At 34.2% G+C, this 17,828-nt stretch overlaps 1 protein-coding gene across 1 annotated transcript in view; it reads left to right on the top strand.

Moving 5' to 3' along the window:
* LOC142341083 (calcium-independent phospholipase A2-gamma-like) overlaps positions 1–17,402 on the top strand; it is a 35,596-nt gene extending 18,194 nt beyond the window's left edge. Inside the window, exons 8-10 of the mRNA XM_075391945.1 lie at positions 12,033–12,224; positions 15,903–16,140; positions 17,048–17,402. Coding sequence (XP_075248060.1) covers positions 12,033–12,224; positions 15,903–16,140; positions 17,048–17,304 — 687 coding nt within the window. The 3' untranslated portion in view covers positions 17,305–17,402. The remainder of the gene's footprint in view (positions 1–12,032; positions 12,225–15,902; positions 16,141–17,047) is intronic.
* Positions 17,403–17,828: the final 426 nt, after the last annotated feature.

Raw genomic sequence — 17,828 nt, 5'->3', positions numbered from 1 at the left:
CTGACACAAAGCCAACCCCATTGCCTATTGTCCATCCAATGGTGGTTATTATTGAAATATTTGTGATCCTAAAGACATCAAAATGCTTACCTCTAGTTTTTCAGCTACATGCCTTGGACTGTCGTTGTTTTTGAAGCAATGTGAAAGACCGAAACAGAAAGAATTTCATCAATAAAAAATAGGAAACCACAACATAGGTATTAATGTGTCTGAAATTGAAACAGGCGGAGTTAAGACTACAGACAAAAAAAGGAACTTGCAATGCATTTAGTCACGCATCTACGGAAATGAGCAAATATTCTGGTGATTTTTGGAGCACTGTTTTGAAAAATTCAATTGAGTACGCAATCGGTGCGCATCTTCAATTAATTTTTAATGATTTTATACAAAACAGTTTTTAATAGCCTTGAAGCGATAGCGGCTATTATTGGGGACATCGTGGTTTTTTACAATTCCATGAATTTGAATTAAGTTGGTGCGCTGTCTTTCATTTTTTTTGCTGTCTTTTTAAGATCTGTTCACGTTTTTATTGGCTTTTTTTACGTCAGTGAGAATTCAAATTAGAGTGATGAGTTTGGCCAAACTGAAATAGTAAAGGGAGCGAAAAATCGAGTATGTTTGAGGCGTGACTTTCAAAATACGTTTAAAGTGGAGCGAGAAATTGGTGTTTGAACAATTTGGCGATTTTTGAGATGGATTTTTTTCAGGTGCGTCAATATGACTTTTTGTTTCCAGAATTCCTCTCCTTCAGTGCTTTTAAGACGGTACATATGTGTTCTAATTGTGCCTATTTGCTTTTGCTTGAATTCATTAAGGGGCAGCTAAAACTTTTTATGACTTTGCCACTATTTGTCATATTAGTGAATTTTAGCTTATGCCCACTTTTTTAAAAAAATATATGTTTTCTTATCAATTAGTATCATTAATGACATGTATGATTGGTTGCTAATGAGGCCTAAATGAACCTAATTGATGGCTCGAGTTAATAGCTAGTGATTTTCATGACTTTGACACTACTTTTTCTCCAAAATTTTGAGTGAATTTTTGAGTTCTGCAAGTATTTATTGTACTTTTTGTTGTTTTATCATTTCATCTCATTGGGGACAGGTGTCTGATGCTGCTTATAGGGGTTAACTTATCGATTTAATCGTTTTTGTTCAAAGTTTATGCTTTCTATGACTTTGACACCAATTGTTTTCAACAATAGTTACCGAATTTTGTGAGTTTTCAACTTCTTCAGTTTAGTCTCATTATTGACAGGTCTCCTTGGTTGCTAAAAGGGCTTCAATTAAAGCAAGTCATTTCAGTTCATAGCCATTGCTTTTCTGACTTATACGCTTGTTCGTATTGAAAAAAAATTCGTGATTTTTTTAGTTTTGCTGGATCTTTTCCGTTTGTGCGCTGTAACTGGGGGGCGCATAACGTATGGGGGGTTCACAATCGGAAGAGATCCGTTTTGCTAGTATTTGTACTTATCACTCTCTTGTCACTGAATCTCTGATGCTATTAATAGAGGTTAAGTTTATCGATTTAATCGTTTTTGTTGAAAACTAGTGCTTTCTATGACTTTGACACTACTTATCAGTTTTGCGAGTTTTTTTTTTAAATTTTGTCTAAACTGCTAGTCTCATTATTGACAGGTCTCATTGATTGCTAAAAAGGTTTCAATTAATGCAAGATTTTTCGGTTCATAGCTTTTGCTATTTTTGACTCAAACGCTTGTTCGTTTTTTAAGTCTTTTTTTTTAAACTTTTTTTAAGAGTTTTTATTAGTGTTTTTAGTATTTGTTGTACTTATTGCTGGCTTATCATTTAACCTCACTGATGACAGGTCTCAGCAGTGGTCATTGAGGACTCAGTTAGTTGATGTATGCGTATCCTTCAGTAGCGCTTGGGTTCTATGACTTTTTTTAAGTATTTTCAAAAATTTTCAGTGAGTTTTTGCAGTTTTTAGTTATTTTTGTTTTATCAGTATTATTAGTTAGAGAACTCGTCTACATTTAATGAAACGTTGCTTATGAGAAATAGATGAATATAGTTGGCAGTTTTAGTTCATAGCAGTTGAGTTTTGATTTTGATCCTGTCTTTTTAAAAAATTAAAGATGTTTTTTTCTTCTTGATTTTTGTTCTTGTTTTGTTTTATTGCTTTGTCTCATTAGTAGCAGCTCTCATTTGCCTTTTAAAGCTGATTAAATGATGGTCAGGTCATAAATTAGTACAATTCTTTGAATTGTATTTCGTGACTTGTTCTGCTATGTATTTTAATTCGTCGTCTCCATCGATGATTCTTACGATCTGACTTCTTGGAATTGCTTTTTAGTGACTTCTACTGCTTTGCATTTAAAATTTGTGTACGTGACGTCATTTGTTCTGCTTTTAGGTCAATTGCGTGACAACTCACTAAAAATGACTCTAAAAATCACTTAATGAACTTTGAATTTTATTAACATTTACTAGTTAAAGATCAATAATGTGCATCCAAGTAGTGCCAAACATAAATGCCCTAATTCTTGAGTATAGAGTCTAGAGTTTTCAATTTCGAAAATTAAATTTGAAAAAGCTCTATTAGGACTTTCAATACAGAGCGTATGTCTCATTATACTGACAGTCCTCATCTTACCCAAAAAGTCTGTTGGTATATTAAAGGACTGGTGGTCAATCTGTCTATCTTATTTCTTTAGTTGTTTCAATTCCGTGGAAGGCCACGAGCGTCTATTGCGGCTATTTGCCGGCTATGTTTTTTCAAGTATTCCATATTTGTCACGCCAATTCATAAAAAAGGATCAACCACACAAACGAGCAACTGTCGACGAATTTTGTTTACACCAACTTTTGCTTATTTTTTGAGAAACTTCTGCGCTCGCAAATGATTGATTACGCCAATCAGAACGATTTTTTTGAAAAAGAGCAATTTGTAATCCGAAACAAAAGCGCCAACAGATGCAGCGTTTTTTTTTGTCACTAGAACAGGAAACATGGCACAACACTTTACAATCTTTTTTTTTTAACAATCGCAGTGCTTTAAAATATGCTTCGAAACATTTGAATAAACCCAAAGCACAGTTTCAGAAGCATTAATTTCTCTTTTATACGATAACATTTTCTCGCAAAAAGTCAAAGGGGACTTTCAGCTTGTACGATCTGCAAATGATACTAGTATATTTTTTCGATATGGTTTTACGAAAATTGGCGGCTGTTTTTTGTTCTGTTTATCCTTTGTCAGATATCATATACATTAGGACTTAAGGCTGTTTCCAATCTTGTGTCCTCATGTCATTCCAAACATCGTCGGCAAAGAATATACAGATTATAAATTGGCACATTTACTGGGACATTAAAGTGTGTTAAATGCGTCGTTAAAGTGTGTTAAATATATGGACATAACAGCAGATAATAAGAACGCAAAAGCAAACTAAGCAGAGTAAAAGGTCTTTGATTTTGAAGAGCATCAAAAATGGGAATAAGGTACTTTTTAATGTTAGCAAAGTGGAAAAAAATACTTTTGAAAAGACCTTTAACAGAGCTTTTGCAGTGTCAGCACGAAAATACGCCAATAGACAGACGATCAGAATCAGTTAGTTCTTTTTATGTATAGGAACGAACAGTGTAAAGGGTAACATCATTCAGCAACCAAAAGATCATCAATAGATTAATGTATAATTTTGATTATTTCAATATTGTTTGATTTTTCTGAAGGCATGTAAACTTCCTCCTCTCTGTTATTTTAATGATTTGCGTGTGTCTATAGAAAAAACTGAAATACAGGTAGCAGATATTTGGATATACCTTTCCTGCTGCAAAAGTGGTTTGACAAGTCATCCTAGGATATTCCAAAGTCTGCTTGCTTGCTTAATGATCTTTGCAATTTTGTTTAGGAATGAAGAAAGGTGTTCAAAAATAAAGGCTTACGGCTGAATAATAAGCAACTTTAACAACTTGTCTTTAGATTTGGAGATAGATCAACAGAAAAAATTTTTTGGACAAATTACTTGACAACATTTGCAGTAAAAGTTTGTCAGATCAGAGGCGTAGATTTTTAATCAACTTGACTGAAAGTACTAATCATATTCTGAGAACTAATGTGGTATAAGAATAGTTTTTATTCATTGATTTCGGAAGTGGGCCAAATATGCGTTAAACATATTGGAAAACATTTCAACTAAAACTCGCTTTGAAAAATTTTCCATTTCCGAATTTTAATAGCTCAGAATGACGCGCACGCTGATTTGTGAAAGGCGGAAGCGTTTTTCTATTGAAATTGTAGGAAATGCAGGATATGAGACTTGCTTTGCTAAAATATATTCCCCTTGGCTCATAGAAAAGAACAAGGAGGCTCATGGCTCGTTAATGTGCTCATCTACATTTTTGACTTAATTGTCAACCAAATGAAGAGGTAATTAAAAATAGAAGTTGGAGTTGAAAAAATCTTTATATACCCAAACTATTAACTGAATTATATAATGCCACGCTTCATTACAGCGCTCACAAGATCTGCCAAAAAATAATGCGAGAAAAAAAATAAGCAACAAAATCAGCAAAAACTAAAATTTCACAGCAAAAACTCTATCTAAATATAAAAGCATCTAGTAACAACGTCAATGCAATCAGATAAAACCTTATCTACACAAACGTTTTTTTTTTTCGTAGCTACACGACAGATCGGACTTTTCTTTAATGTGACAAGGTAAAAAGTCGACAAAAAATAATTAGCTAAATATCAAAATCAGTCAAACTTTTAAAAACGTTTCATAACTTCAAAGGTCTTAAAAAACCTTAGCCTTAAACGAAACAATTCTTTATAAATTTACTAAAAAGTCATTAAGAAAGGACCTGTAATTGCACAGACTAAGCCATAGAAACAAAGTAAAGTTGTAGAAAAATTGAAAAAAAACACAAACTGCGAAAACACAAATTAATTAGCTTTAATTTGAATATTGTTTCTCTTATTCCAATTGGTATTTTTTCTAAACCATCTAAAATTATACTGAAAGATTAAATAAGTTGAATCGGTACATATGTGAAAATCATTGGGATCTGCTAAAAATATGCTAAAAATATTACGCGAATAGGCTTAAAAAAACAGAAAAAGAAACACAAATATTGCCTACTCAAAATTTTTAGAAAAAGGAATCTGTCCACGATAACGCATATTGTTCACCAAACAAAACACCAGTTTATAGACATCCAGTTTAATATCAATAGACATGTTAATTTTTGAATTACATGGAATTACAACAAGTTGACGAAAAGAACAATAAAAACCGAAATAATTTAAAAAATTTTGAAAACGAATAATATCATAAGACTATTCGATATAAATTGACTGCATCAAGAAACATCATTCATTCAATTCGAAGCTTATGAGACCTCTCAGCATTTTTCGACTCCAGAAATTTTTTGTCATTCATAGGTTATCGATAGTACATCACAATAAATCTTATGACAATGAAAACAACAACAAATACAGGCAAAGTCCAAAAATTCAATAGGAAAGTGCGAGAAGAATGTTTCGAAGCCATTTAAACCATAAGTGTTTCTCTGAAAATCTTTTCTGCCGTCCATTGAACAACTTCTCTAAGCAAATGCGAACTATCAGTTTTACGATTAATTTTTTAGAAGTCAAAAGGAACCAAATTAATGAAAATTATCCAAAAAAATCTGAAACCTTGTGGCATCGATGTCATATAACAAATAGTTAGAAGTCAAAATTGCTATCCAAACAAATGTTGATCGCAGTAGAAAAGAAGGAGGTCCTGTGATTTCTGAAAATGACTTACAGTTCAACAAAATATGTTTGAGGTTAATTTTCAAAAAAAAATCGTACGTTAATTTTTATTGATTGAACAGCCCTTAGCTGTCTACTCAAAGCACTAGATAGGTTCACTTAATGCTCATCAGCAAGCCTTTTACATTTTTAGTCAAAGAGTTTATGCCAAAGGACTACAAAAATTTAGTAAAACCGTAAAAAAAAATCAAATTTTTTCTGAAAATTACGAAACCAAAAGATTGAAGCCAAAAGGAAACAAGAATGATTCATAGAAAACTGATTATTTGTTTATTGGACTTTTATTTGACTCTAAATGGGGTTCGCATTAATGGAATCTTGTTATGAAAAGTGACTAGGCTGTAAGTGACTTTAAAAAAAAACAAAAAACCGAAAAGTTTTCTAAAAAAACAGCTCTCAAATATAATTCGAGTTTTTATAGTAAACTGACCCATGAGACCAAAACTGGCATTTTTGTGTCTTTCTTCTATTAGGAATGCAAAACTGTTTCTTTCAGTAGCATGAAATGTAATCTTGAATTAATAGTTTTACCGAAAAAATCTTAATTTGATCAAAAATTATGCCAAAAGTGAACAAAGTCATGCCAGATGTCCTGTGTTCACACAAAATTTTCAAACTCGATAACTTCTCAAAAAAAACAAAATTCAAGAAAATATTTTGAATTTTGAATTCTACGCTGGACGAGCTTTTTAATGATACCACTCACATTTCTCTTCGATGAATATATCGATCGGCCAAAATTGTCTGAACAAAAAAAAACCATTTGAGTATATAGTTCCTTCCCCACAAGTGGGGTCAGAACAAATAGTGAAATTTAAATTGGTAATATACTAACCGATCGGTTTGACTCACTGTTTGAGAACTGTAATGGAAATAAAACGAAATAAATCTAGCGCAAGCGCTAGAAAAGCTCGAAATTTCTTATGCACTTCGTTATATTCCAAAGTTTAGGTAACGCAATAGACTACATAAAGAATATATGAGAAGTTCTCCCTCGAAGATTTTTTTGTAATATAAGTCTTCACCACGATTTCTCTAACCATAGATTCCTCAAGAAGATCTTTAACCAATTATTATAGGGTCAAAAAGAAACACATTTTTGTTCAACTCAACTTTCGATAAATTTGAAGTTATTCTTTTACTTAAGTTTAAAAATCGATTGTTTGAAACGACATGAATATTTACTTTCACTTGTTGCCGTATTTTTGACCCTCCATGTTTGATGTTTTAATAATTTTTGATGGTAAATTTTGTATTGACCAACGTGTTCTGGGTGAACGATGAAAATGGAGACTCCTGCAACCTAAAATTTGCAGATTTAAGAAACGTCATCTATTAAGCCCCAAATTGCAGGAAAATACAGTATCCGATTTCATGATTATAATGAAACCTTTAGAAATAAATGTTCTATTCTTTTTTAAAACTTCATTTTTTAACTTCGAGTAGTAAACGACTCTAGTTTATGCTCCTTGAGTCAATTTTTCGACTTGAATGTTTTAGCCTCTTCTCCCGTTTCATGGAGACCTGCAAACAATAAATGTTTACGCTAAAAAATTCATGTTCTGTGTCTGACTTCAATTGTATCTTGTGACTGGTAGTTAATCGCCGCCCTCATCTTAGCAGACTATTATTGCGCTCCTATTTTAACAATCCAAAGTATTTGGATTGTATTAATGTGATTTCTTAAAGATGTTTTCACGCATTTTCCTCATGACTTTTATCTTTCGAAACAGCATCAACAGGTAAAGCTCGGCGGGCATTAAGTTGCATTAGAGGCCCTCAAATGACTTTAGTAGTCTTCAACGTTGGCTTAATGTTCTGAAGTTGCTGGGAAAATCTAAATTGAAGCTGAAAGGTGAAGTTTTTGACCACAAAACTGTTCTTTTTTTTTAACTTTTTGTCCGTTTTTTCAGATTTTCCGTAAACAGGATATTGCTATTTGTGATCTTCTAGTAATCTTTTGCAAGCCAGAAATGCTCTTCATAACTCTTTTGAGGTATATGTTTTGCTAATGCTTTATTGCAAAAAGTTTCTAATTTTTGCAGTTTTTGAAATTTTCCGTTGTTTTTTGAGTTATTCTATCACCGTAATCCAATGAATTGTTTTCAGGGTTTAAAATTAGAGGCCCTCAGCTGACTTTTGCAGTCTTTGAGGCAGGCTTAATGTACTGAAGTCGCTGGGAACGTCCAAATTTAAGCTGAAATGTGAAGTTTTTGACCACACAATTGTGCTTTTTTCATTTTTTGTCCGTTTTTGGCCGTCTTAAGCAGGAAATTGGTATTTGCCTAATCTTCTAGTAATGTTTTGCAAGCCAGAGATGCTCTTCATAACTCTTTTCAGGTATATGTTTTGGTGATGCTTAATTCCAAAAAGTTTGTAATTTTTGCGTGTTTTGAAATTTTCCGTTATTTTTGAGTTACTCTTTCACCGTGAGCCAATAAATTGTTTTCAGGGTTTAAAATTGGTTTTTTGGATAACTTTACTTGCAATGGATTGAATTGCAACATGTTATTATCATCACGAATTTTTGCATTTTCAAGTTTTTATAATTTGTCAATTTTCAAATTTTCCAGACTCAGTTCAGGCAACTTTCTCTAGGGTTTATTTATATGTTATTGCATAGTTTGTAGTGGCATTGGAATAGTTTTAACATTTTCATATCAAGAATTTTTGCATTTTTTAAGTTTTTTGAAATTTATTTGTGTTATCCGTAATTATCGATCTTTATCGGCCGTTGAAATTTTTCTAGTCATGGGATTTAATTACTGGATAGTTTCTGGAGGAAATGAACTTGTTCTTAAAGTTTTAGGCACCTTCTCCAATGCTTATTGTTTTTGATACTAGCCCCTGTATCCTCTCATAAGTAACAGGTGTATGTCTAACAACAAAATGAAATCAAAATAGTTTGCACTTTTAAAAAGTTTTATGTTCAATTTTTTTCATTTCTCTTCTTTGAGTCCCAATCGGGGTTATAGGCATCAATGGGGGCTATTTCTGGGCTATCTGCCGGGTCTTTTTCTTTTTCGTTTTTTTTATTTGTTTGTACACGATGAAGCGCTTGAAAACGGATCCAATTAGTAATCTAAGTAGTGCTCTGGTGCTCCTTTCTGCTCATGGTTTTTTGTCTCTGTATCAAGTAAATTTTTCTGTTTTTCTCTGAATTATTGACCAGGTTCTTGCAGATTTTATGTATCAAGAAATCGTATATAGGTTAATGCTTTTGAAATTTTTCTGAGTCTCATGTTCAATTGTACTCTAAACAGCTTTGTACTCACTTCTCGCTGAAAAATCTCATAATTTTGATTGATTTATAACCTTTGTTGGGACGTCTTTCCCCCTCTGTTTCTTACTTTGATTGTTAGTATAGTGGATAGGGTCAGGAAATAATAAATATCTTCCTTTGTCTTGATTCCAACTTTGCTGAGGTTTATAGACTAAGCAAATAACAGCTGAACACGTGGACGAAAAATTGAACAACTAGTGTGTCCTAATTGATTATCTGTTTTAATTGGCCTTAATTAGTTTTCTGGTTGACTAGGCAGCTGATTTTGCCCTGTGGTTTCTATTGTATTTTTCACTATACGGTTGTAGGTGTTTTGATTCGTTGTTTGAAAAATGAGTTTTAATAGACGCGCTCATCTTCTCAGCAGTCTATTTTTGTGCTCATATTTTTTTTTAGTTCAATAAAACTTAGTTTTGCTTCACCTCCTTGTGCCACTTCTGCCACGTTTCGCGTGTGATCTTGCTGACTAAATTCATTCTTCTCTCATTGTGATCAAAGACAGCAGTTGCTCAGCAAAATAATCTAGGGGAACAGAATCAGTATCAGTACACAGACTCAAAAATATACACTGGATAAACCCGTAAAGCCCAAATTTTCAGGGTTCATAATTAGAGGCCCTCAGCTGACTTTTGCAGTCTTTGAGGTCCAATCGGTGTGAAATTTTTCTAGGCATGGGATTTCATTTTTTAAAATTTTCCGTTATTTTATCACCGTGAGCCAATGAATTGTTTTCAGGATTTAAAATTGGTTTTTTGAATAACTTTAGTTGCAATTGATTGGTTTTCAACATGTTTTTATCATCACGAATTTTTGCATTTTCCAAGTTTTTAAATTTTGTCATTTTTCAATTTTCGCCAGACTCAGCCCAGGCAACTTTCTCTAGGGTTTATTTATGTTATTGCATAATTTGTAGTGGCATTGGAATAGTTTTAAGATTTTCATATCAAGAATTGTAGCATTTTTAAGTTTTTTGAAATTTATTTGTTTTATCCAGAGTTATCGATCTTTATCGGTCGTTGAAATTTTTCTAGGCATGTGATTTATTTACTCGATAGTTTCTGGAGGAAATGAACTTGTTCTTAAAGTTTTAGGCACCTTCTCTAATGCTTATTGTTTTTGATACTGGACTCTGTATCCTCTCATAAGTAACAGGTGTATGTCTAACAACAAAATTAAATCAAAATAGTTTGCACTTTGAAAAAGTTTTATGTTCAATTTTTTTCCATTTTTTCTCTCTCTTTGAGTCCCAATCGGGGTTATAGGAATCGATGGCGGCTGTTTTTGGGCTATCTCCAGGGTCTTTTTCTTCGTTTTTTTAAACACGGTGAAAGGCTTGAAAACGGATCCAATTAGTAATCTAAGTAGTGCTCTGGTGCTCCTTTCTGCTCATGGTTTGTTGTCTCTGTATCAAGTAACCTTTTGTCCTTCTCTGAATTATTGTCTAGGTTCTTGCAGAACTTATGTATCAGGAAATCGTATATAGGTTAATGCTTTTAAAATTTTTCTGAATCTCATGTTCAATTATACTCTGAAACAGCTTTGTACTCACTGCTCCTTGAAAAATCTCAATTTTGATTGATTTATAACCTTTGTTTGGACGTCTTTTCCCCTCTGTTTCTTACTTTGAATGTTAGTATAGTGGATAAGGCCAGGAAATAATAAATATCTTCCTTTGTCTTGATTCCGACTTTGCTGAGGTTTATAGACTAAGCAATTAACAGCTGAACACGTGGACGAAAAATTGAACAACTAGTGTGTCCTAATTGATTATCTGTGTTTTATATGGCCTTAATTAGTTTTTTGGTTGACTAGGCAGCTGATTTCGCTTCTCAGCAGTCTATTTTCGTGCTCTTTTTTTATTTAGTTCAATAAAAAGTTAGTATTGCTTCACCTCCTTGTGCCACTTCTGCCACGTTTCGCGTGTGATTTCTTTAATTTCATTCTTCTCTCATTGTGATCAAAGACAGCAGTTGCTCAGCAAAATAATCTAGGGGAACAATCAGCAGTTGCTCAGCAAAATATTCTAGGGGAACAGAATCAGTATCAGCGCACGGAATCGAGAATATAAACTGGATACAATCGTAAAGCCCAATTTAAGATGACTGATACTTGCAGTTTGTTCTTATAAGTCTGGTTCATCATCTCTGATGCGTTTTGGGATTGATACTAGCCCCTAAATCTTCTCTTTAAGAAACAGTAGTATGCATAATTACGAAATTCAATTAAAATAGTTCGAACTTAGAAAAAATGTTTTTTTTTTCTACAACAATATTTTTTATCATTTTTATGTGCCTTCTATCCCAATCGGTGTTATCGGAATTAATGGTGGCTATTTTTCCGGAACTCTTCCAGGTATTTTTATTTATTCTTGGACGAATTTTGAAGCAATTATCGGAAAAGTGTTAGTCTTATGCATTATTATCGCTTGACCGTTTTTCACTTTTCGAATGACTTTTATGTCCCCGATTTTTGCGTTTTGCGTGATCTAAAATTCTCTCATTCACAATTTTACGCAGCTGAACTCCAGTGGTAATTTTTTACCGCTAGAAATCAAAAGAAATTATAAAGGTGTCACCTCTTGATTGTAGATGCCACCAAATTATATTGGTGTCACCATTTGAAGCCCCCCGCAGTGATTTCCATTACTCCTTCCTCCTTGATAAAAGCAGGCTGCAATAGATTAGAGGTCCTACTGGTCGATCGAGAGCAATGCTTCCGGAGTTAGTCGGTTATTTTTTAATTGTTGGCTCATTGTTAACTTCAATTTATTTCCTTGAATTTGTTAAACTAAATGTTGAACAAGAAAGGTTACTTTTTGCTGTACAGGTCTCAAAAAAATTTTGCTCAAATCCTTTTTTTAGTAGATCCTTTTTGTTTTTATCTTTGACGGTAAGCTGATTTTCATCTCTGGATCCACAAATTTATTGTTATTTACTATGTTTTCACCCTGAAACTTGATCTATAGATATGTGCCGTGTCGGTGGTAACGAACTGTGATATCCTACGGCCGTATGTGTTCCGGTCATACGGATTTCGACCAGACTCTCGATCCAGGTACTTTGGTGGGGCTGCAGTTGAGAACTGGGAAGTTCTAAGGGCAACAACAGCTGCACCCTTCTACTTCGACCCGTTTGCTTACGAAGACATGGTACTACAGGTTGGTGTCTCATTTTAATGTTGAATTGTTAAATTTTAAATAGAGCCTCTTTAAGAGCATTTTTCAGAAGTGGTAGCCAAGGAACGCTTTTGGGATTCCATGACTTAAACTGCTGTCATGATTTTACATTTTTTCCTTGGGGGGTAATTTAAAAGGCAGCGTAGAAAAAATGGGAAATTTTCTGTTTGTAATGGCAAACTTTTTGTTTTAACGTACTTTTCGCGGACAATTTGATTAAATTCACTTTTTGAAAATCCAGTTGAACATGGTTTAAGCATGGAAAGGCAGTTACTCTATCTGCTTTGTTCTATTTTTCTAATCGTGTTCTGTAAAAAAAGCGGCACAAGATCTTGAAATAAAATAGTGTAATGAAACCCGAAATTGATTCAGCTATGTGGAAAGATGTTACATATTTTTATCGTAATTTGAATAGCCAATATGATATCTACTCCAAAATACTGAGATCGTAGATTATATCTTAAACTCTGATGGATTTTTATTTGTTCCGACCCCTCTTGAGGGGGGAGGAACTATATAATCAAATGGTTTTTTTTGTTCAGTCAATTTTCGCCGATCGATATATTCATGGTAGAGAGTTGAGACTGGTATCATTAGAAAGCTCGTCCAGCGTAGAAAATGGAATTAAAAAGATTTTTTAAATTTTCGTTTTCTACAGGGAGTTATCGAGGTTTAAACTTCTGAGAAAAGTAGAGTGAATTCACGTTGTTTTTTTCACATTTTCCGAAATTTTTGCCTAATTTTTCGTCAATTTTGCTAAAATTTGTTGAAATTTTCAAGAATAGTGTCGTTAATTTTATGTTTACGGACAAACAAGCCTTGTTGATTATTCTGATTAATTGCTCTCAAACGAAGTTTGTAGCAATTATATTAGTCCTGTCGGTCTTTTTTATGCGATTTTTCGCTTGACCAATTTTTCGTCTGACGCTTTTGACTTTTCGTCCTCAAAAACGGGATAAACAGGTAGCGTCCAGCGGGCATTATGTGCTCTTAGAGCCTTTCAGGTCTGTTTCAGCTCAAACTGTCTTGGAGACTTATACTTATACTTATGGTGTGAAGGGGCGGTTCTTAGAGGTTGACACCCCCCCCCCCCTTTGTTGACCCCCCCACCCCCACTATTGGCTCCACCCCCCCCCCCCCACCGCTCTTTTGCCCCCCCCCCACCCAGTGCTGTCCCCATCAGCCCCCGGTGCACCCCCCCCGTGGCTAGCTACTGACCAAGCCAACCGCTCGCCGGTCGTTTGAGAGCAATTCGCCCGACGTTAGTCGGTTATGTTTTAATTTTTTTGATCAAAAACACCGGATAAGTATTTCAAAATTCAGCCTTTTTCATCAAAAACAGTACGAAATAAGCTACTTTAGTCCACTTTGATAAAAATTTTCCGGCACTACACCCCAAAACAACACTAATACAATCTTTGTAGACTCAGAAGGGGGCTATTCCTACTTCAACTTCCGCTGAGAGTGATCTGTAATTAAAACTTTGCCGTTTTTTGCTAGCTTTACTCATTTATTATCAAAAATGCAGAATTTTTTGAGTTTTCAACTTACAAATTATCTATATCTACAATATTCAAAAAATCAATAGTTCCTATCGGACAATAAGCATTAGCAGTGCTAGTTTTGGGTCAATCGTGGACTGTTACAGTCCAAAAAGAATTCGGATTGTAAGGATTGCAATCAGTCGGCCTTTTTTTTGAAAAAAGACCTTTTTATAATAATAAAGAACAGAAGATATCAAATGAAAAATCAGGAGTGATAGATCCAATTGGCTTCCTAAGCAGCTCCAACCTAATGAATTTAGTTTTTCACTTGAAAGTATGATCGTTTCGACTTCTGAAAATAATTGATTTTTGAATAAATAATGGCTTAATGAACTTTTCCTCCATTTTTTTCTTAATTTGGTCAATTTGCAGCTTAGTGTCAGCAAAGAAAGAATATTTTTTCATTCTACTTATTTGAAATTTAGGCTCGATTGCGTTTTTAAGCCTGAAGTTACTGTTTTCTTGCTTTGATACTACTTGAATTCAGATTTTTTTGTTTTTCGAAATTTGCCAGTTTTTCACGTTTTCTAGTCTCATTATCACATTACTGACAGTTCGCATATCGCATTATCAGCGTTCAAAATGAAACACAATTGTTCATGTTAAAATCCCTAAAGATATAGATTATCGTTTTAACGGCCTCGACACTTCTTTCTTTAAGAAATTCATTGCATTTTGTAATTTTGTCTTTAACTGTCATTTTTACTTTGTCATTTCAGTTGTATGAATATTCCTTTATAGTGATAGGTTTACTGGCTTTCTTTGGAAGAATAGACGAGCCGATATTCTGATATTAGTAGATAGCTGATGGCTTTCATGACTTTCAAAAGAACCGTTTTCCAAAAGTAAAAATTAAATTTTTTTAAACTTCGCAAGTTTTTTTTTTATTTTTAGTACCTAATCTCGTTAATTACAGGTCAAATATGACATTATGGATGTCATGGGAAGGTGTCAAAAGGGATTGATGTCGCAAAATCTTTTTTTTAAAGAATGCGTTATGACCTTACTGACTTCGACACCGGTTTTTCACAAAAAAAAAGAAAGTTAGTTTCATTTTTGTCATGTTTGACGTTCTTTTTGTAGCCGCAAGAATTATTCTGGACGATTGCAGGTCTCAAAGAATTCCATTGGATGAATAAACGACTCTATTTAAATATTTCATTTTGTAGTTAATGTTTTTCATGACTTTGGATATATTTTTGTTTCGAAAAAAAAAATCAAAATTTTTACATACTTTTGCCCTTTTCTCTTTTTTGTCTACTTGTTACCTGGTCTCACTAATGAATGGCCAAATACTACATTTTCAGTGTTTGAAGAAGGCGCAAACAAATATTTTTTGAGGGCCGAAATATGGCTTGACGGTTTTGACAGCGTTTTCTGGCAAGTTTCAATTGAATTTGTTTGTTGTTTTTTTGTTATTCTTTTTAGCCGCTTAAAGAAATGAACAAGGACAGGTCCTAATGCCCTTCTATAGAAGCATTGGTAATTGTAAACCTTTGGGATATTTTACTTGATTTCTAATGGTTTTAATTACTTTGAAGTTAATTGTTTTTTAACTTTACTGTTTTTGTTCTTTTTTGTCTAATTGTTACCAAGCCTTTTTATGGACTGGTCCATATCTTTTCTGGTGATTTATAATTTATTTTTTGTTTAGTTTTAGGTTCATCTGATGGTATGTTGACTTTGTTATTAAATTTTGTTTTTGAAAGCGGACAAAAAGTTTTTCATGTAATTATTGTTTGTTGTTGTTGTTGTTGTTTGATTTTGTTGTTCGTCTTGACTCGCTTTCTTAATATTGGCATATCTTAGCAATTTAATGCTTCAATTTTTACTCCCCTGAGTTATTTGCTTTGGAGGCTATCTTATCGTTCATACACAATTGTTTTGAAAAATACTTGGGCTCTTTTGGGATTCCCAAAAAATAATTTTTGGGTTTTCTATCTGTTCCTCATTTGGTAGACAATTATGCCAAAATTGTGGATGGATGGGGTCGGAACCTTATGTGCCATCGCACATTGCTGAGCCGCCTTGTTCGTACATATATTTGTTTGCGTTTGTATTAGATCTTAGGAAAAATAGATTTTTTGATATCAATTAAAAACAGGGATAATTTCAGGATGGTGGAATCCTGCTAAATAATCCGACTGCCTTGGCAATACACGAAGCCAGAGCTCTGTGGCCAAATGAGGAGTTGCAGCTTGTGCTATCTATGGGAACTGGACTGCAGAATAGTATTCCAAAGAACGACCTAACGAGACCTCAGTCCAAACAACAACAGCAGAAGGCCAAGGCTGTCAGGACTGAATACCTGAAGACTTTTAATCACTTCATAGACACTGTTACAAACACAGAAGGTTATGAAAGCTTTCATGTACTCTTAAATGATGAAAAAAAACATTTCGCATGGGTAGTATTAAGAGTTCGATCTTTTGCGCTGGAATAGGCAATGGGGCTATTTCTTTCATATTTCATCATTCCTTATAACCCTATATCATTTCACCTCGCAAACTTTTCGCCGGAGAACTTTTTCCTCCAAATCCAACGAATCTTTAAATTTCAATTTTCTTAAACTCTTTTATCCTAAAACTACGCATCCCTTAGTTGTATGGAAATTTTTCCAATTAATGAGTGCTCTCAAACGAAGTTTGCAGCAATTATATTAGTCCTACTGGTCTTTTTTAAAGCGACCCTTCGTACTACCAATTGTTCGTCTGATATTTTGTCGTCTGACCATTTGACTTTCACCCTCAAAAACGGGATAAACAGGTAATGCCCGGAGAGCATTAAGTTCTGTAAAAGCCTTACGGCTTGCTAGTCTCTAAGTAAGCGATTCATCGAAACTATTGTAATGGCGTGAGGGCGGTTCTAATAGAGTTTCACCCCTCCCCCATTATCACTCCCTCCTGCCGTCACCTCAATTGCCCCCTCAATTAATATGAAGCTAGCCTCCCTCAGCAGCAGCTAGCTACTGACGAAGCCAACCGCTTGCCTGTCTTCGACAGCAATTAGCCCGACGTTAGTCCGTCATGTTACGAAGAATTAAAATAGGGGTTAAATGAGTGGGTGAAACGAATAAGGGGTGAACAGTGGGACACCGTAATGGGGATGTACTAACTGCACAGCGCATCGCGGCGTGCATTTGAATCGCATTAGCCTATAAAGACTATTTGGTATTTCCTTTCGAGATTTACCTTTAGAAATCAATTCTTCACAGCAACTACTAAGTTTGTTCAGAGCATTTTAACCTATTCCATGTTTCAGTCGTTCACACGACTCTAAAAGACTTACTACCTCGTGGAACATATTTTCGGTTCAATCCGCGTCTAAACGACAGTTTCGTATTGGACGAATTCAGGGCAGAACGACTGGACGAATTGAGGCAACAGACACTGCAATACATGTCACGTGAAGAAAACCGCGTGGATAGATTCGTCAAATGTTTTGCCCAATCTCGATCGACAAAGTTGAAACTTCGAGATTTGTGGCACCAACGAGTAGAACAGATTTTCCCAAATTGATATCGCGAAATGGTATAATAATACCACATTTTATTGAATGAATGTTGAACCATTAGTTAAATGTAAAATCCATTGCTTGAAATAGAATTAGTTACCGAGACGTTTTATTGGCAATACAAGTCATAGATGATGGTCTTAATATCAGAGATGTCCTGTGCCATTTAGTTTTAAATTTCTCTGGTATGGAGTAATTTTGAAGATAACACTGACATGTGGAAATTTTTAAGATCACACTTGCTTTGAAGATGACACTCTAAATTACTGTTGGCGCCAAGGTTCTTTCGTGTTTAATAGCCGCCGCATCTTCTCAGCCGGCTATTTTGCGGCCCTGTTTTGTTAATTAATAGCCGCGAAGCTATAGCTGAGGCTATTATTGGCCTTCTATTGGTTTTTTTATAGCTGCGAAGCTGTAAGCTGAGCGAAGCTATATTGCGGTGCTCTTGGTTTTTTACAATTCAAAGAATTTGAATTGTATTGGGGCGCTGTCTTTTTTACGACTCGAAGAGTATTGGTTTTCTTAAGGT

Source organism: Convolutriloba macropyga, chromosome 6 (assembly GCF_964194025.1).
Source record: "Convolutriloba macropyga chromosome 6, txConMacr16.3, whole genome shotgun sequence".
In the NCBI taxonomy this organism is placed as follows: Eukaryota; Metazoa; Xenacoelomorpha; order Acoela; family Convolutidae; genus Convolutriloba; species Convolutriloba macropyga.
Note: the sequence above shows the minus strand (reverse complement) of the source record. Positions and strands in the feature narration are given on the sequence as shown.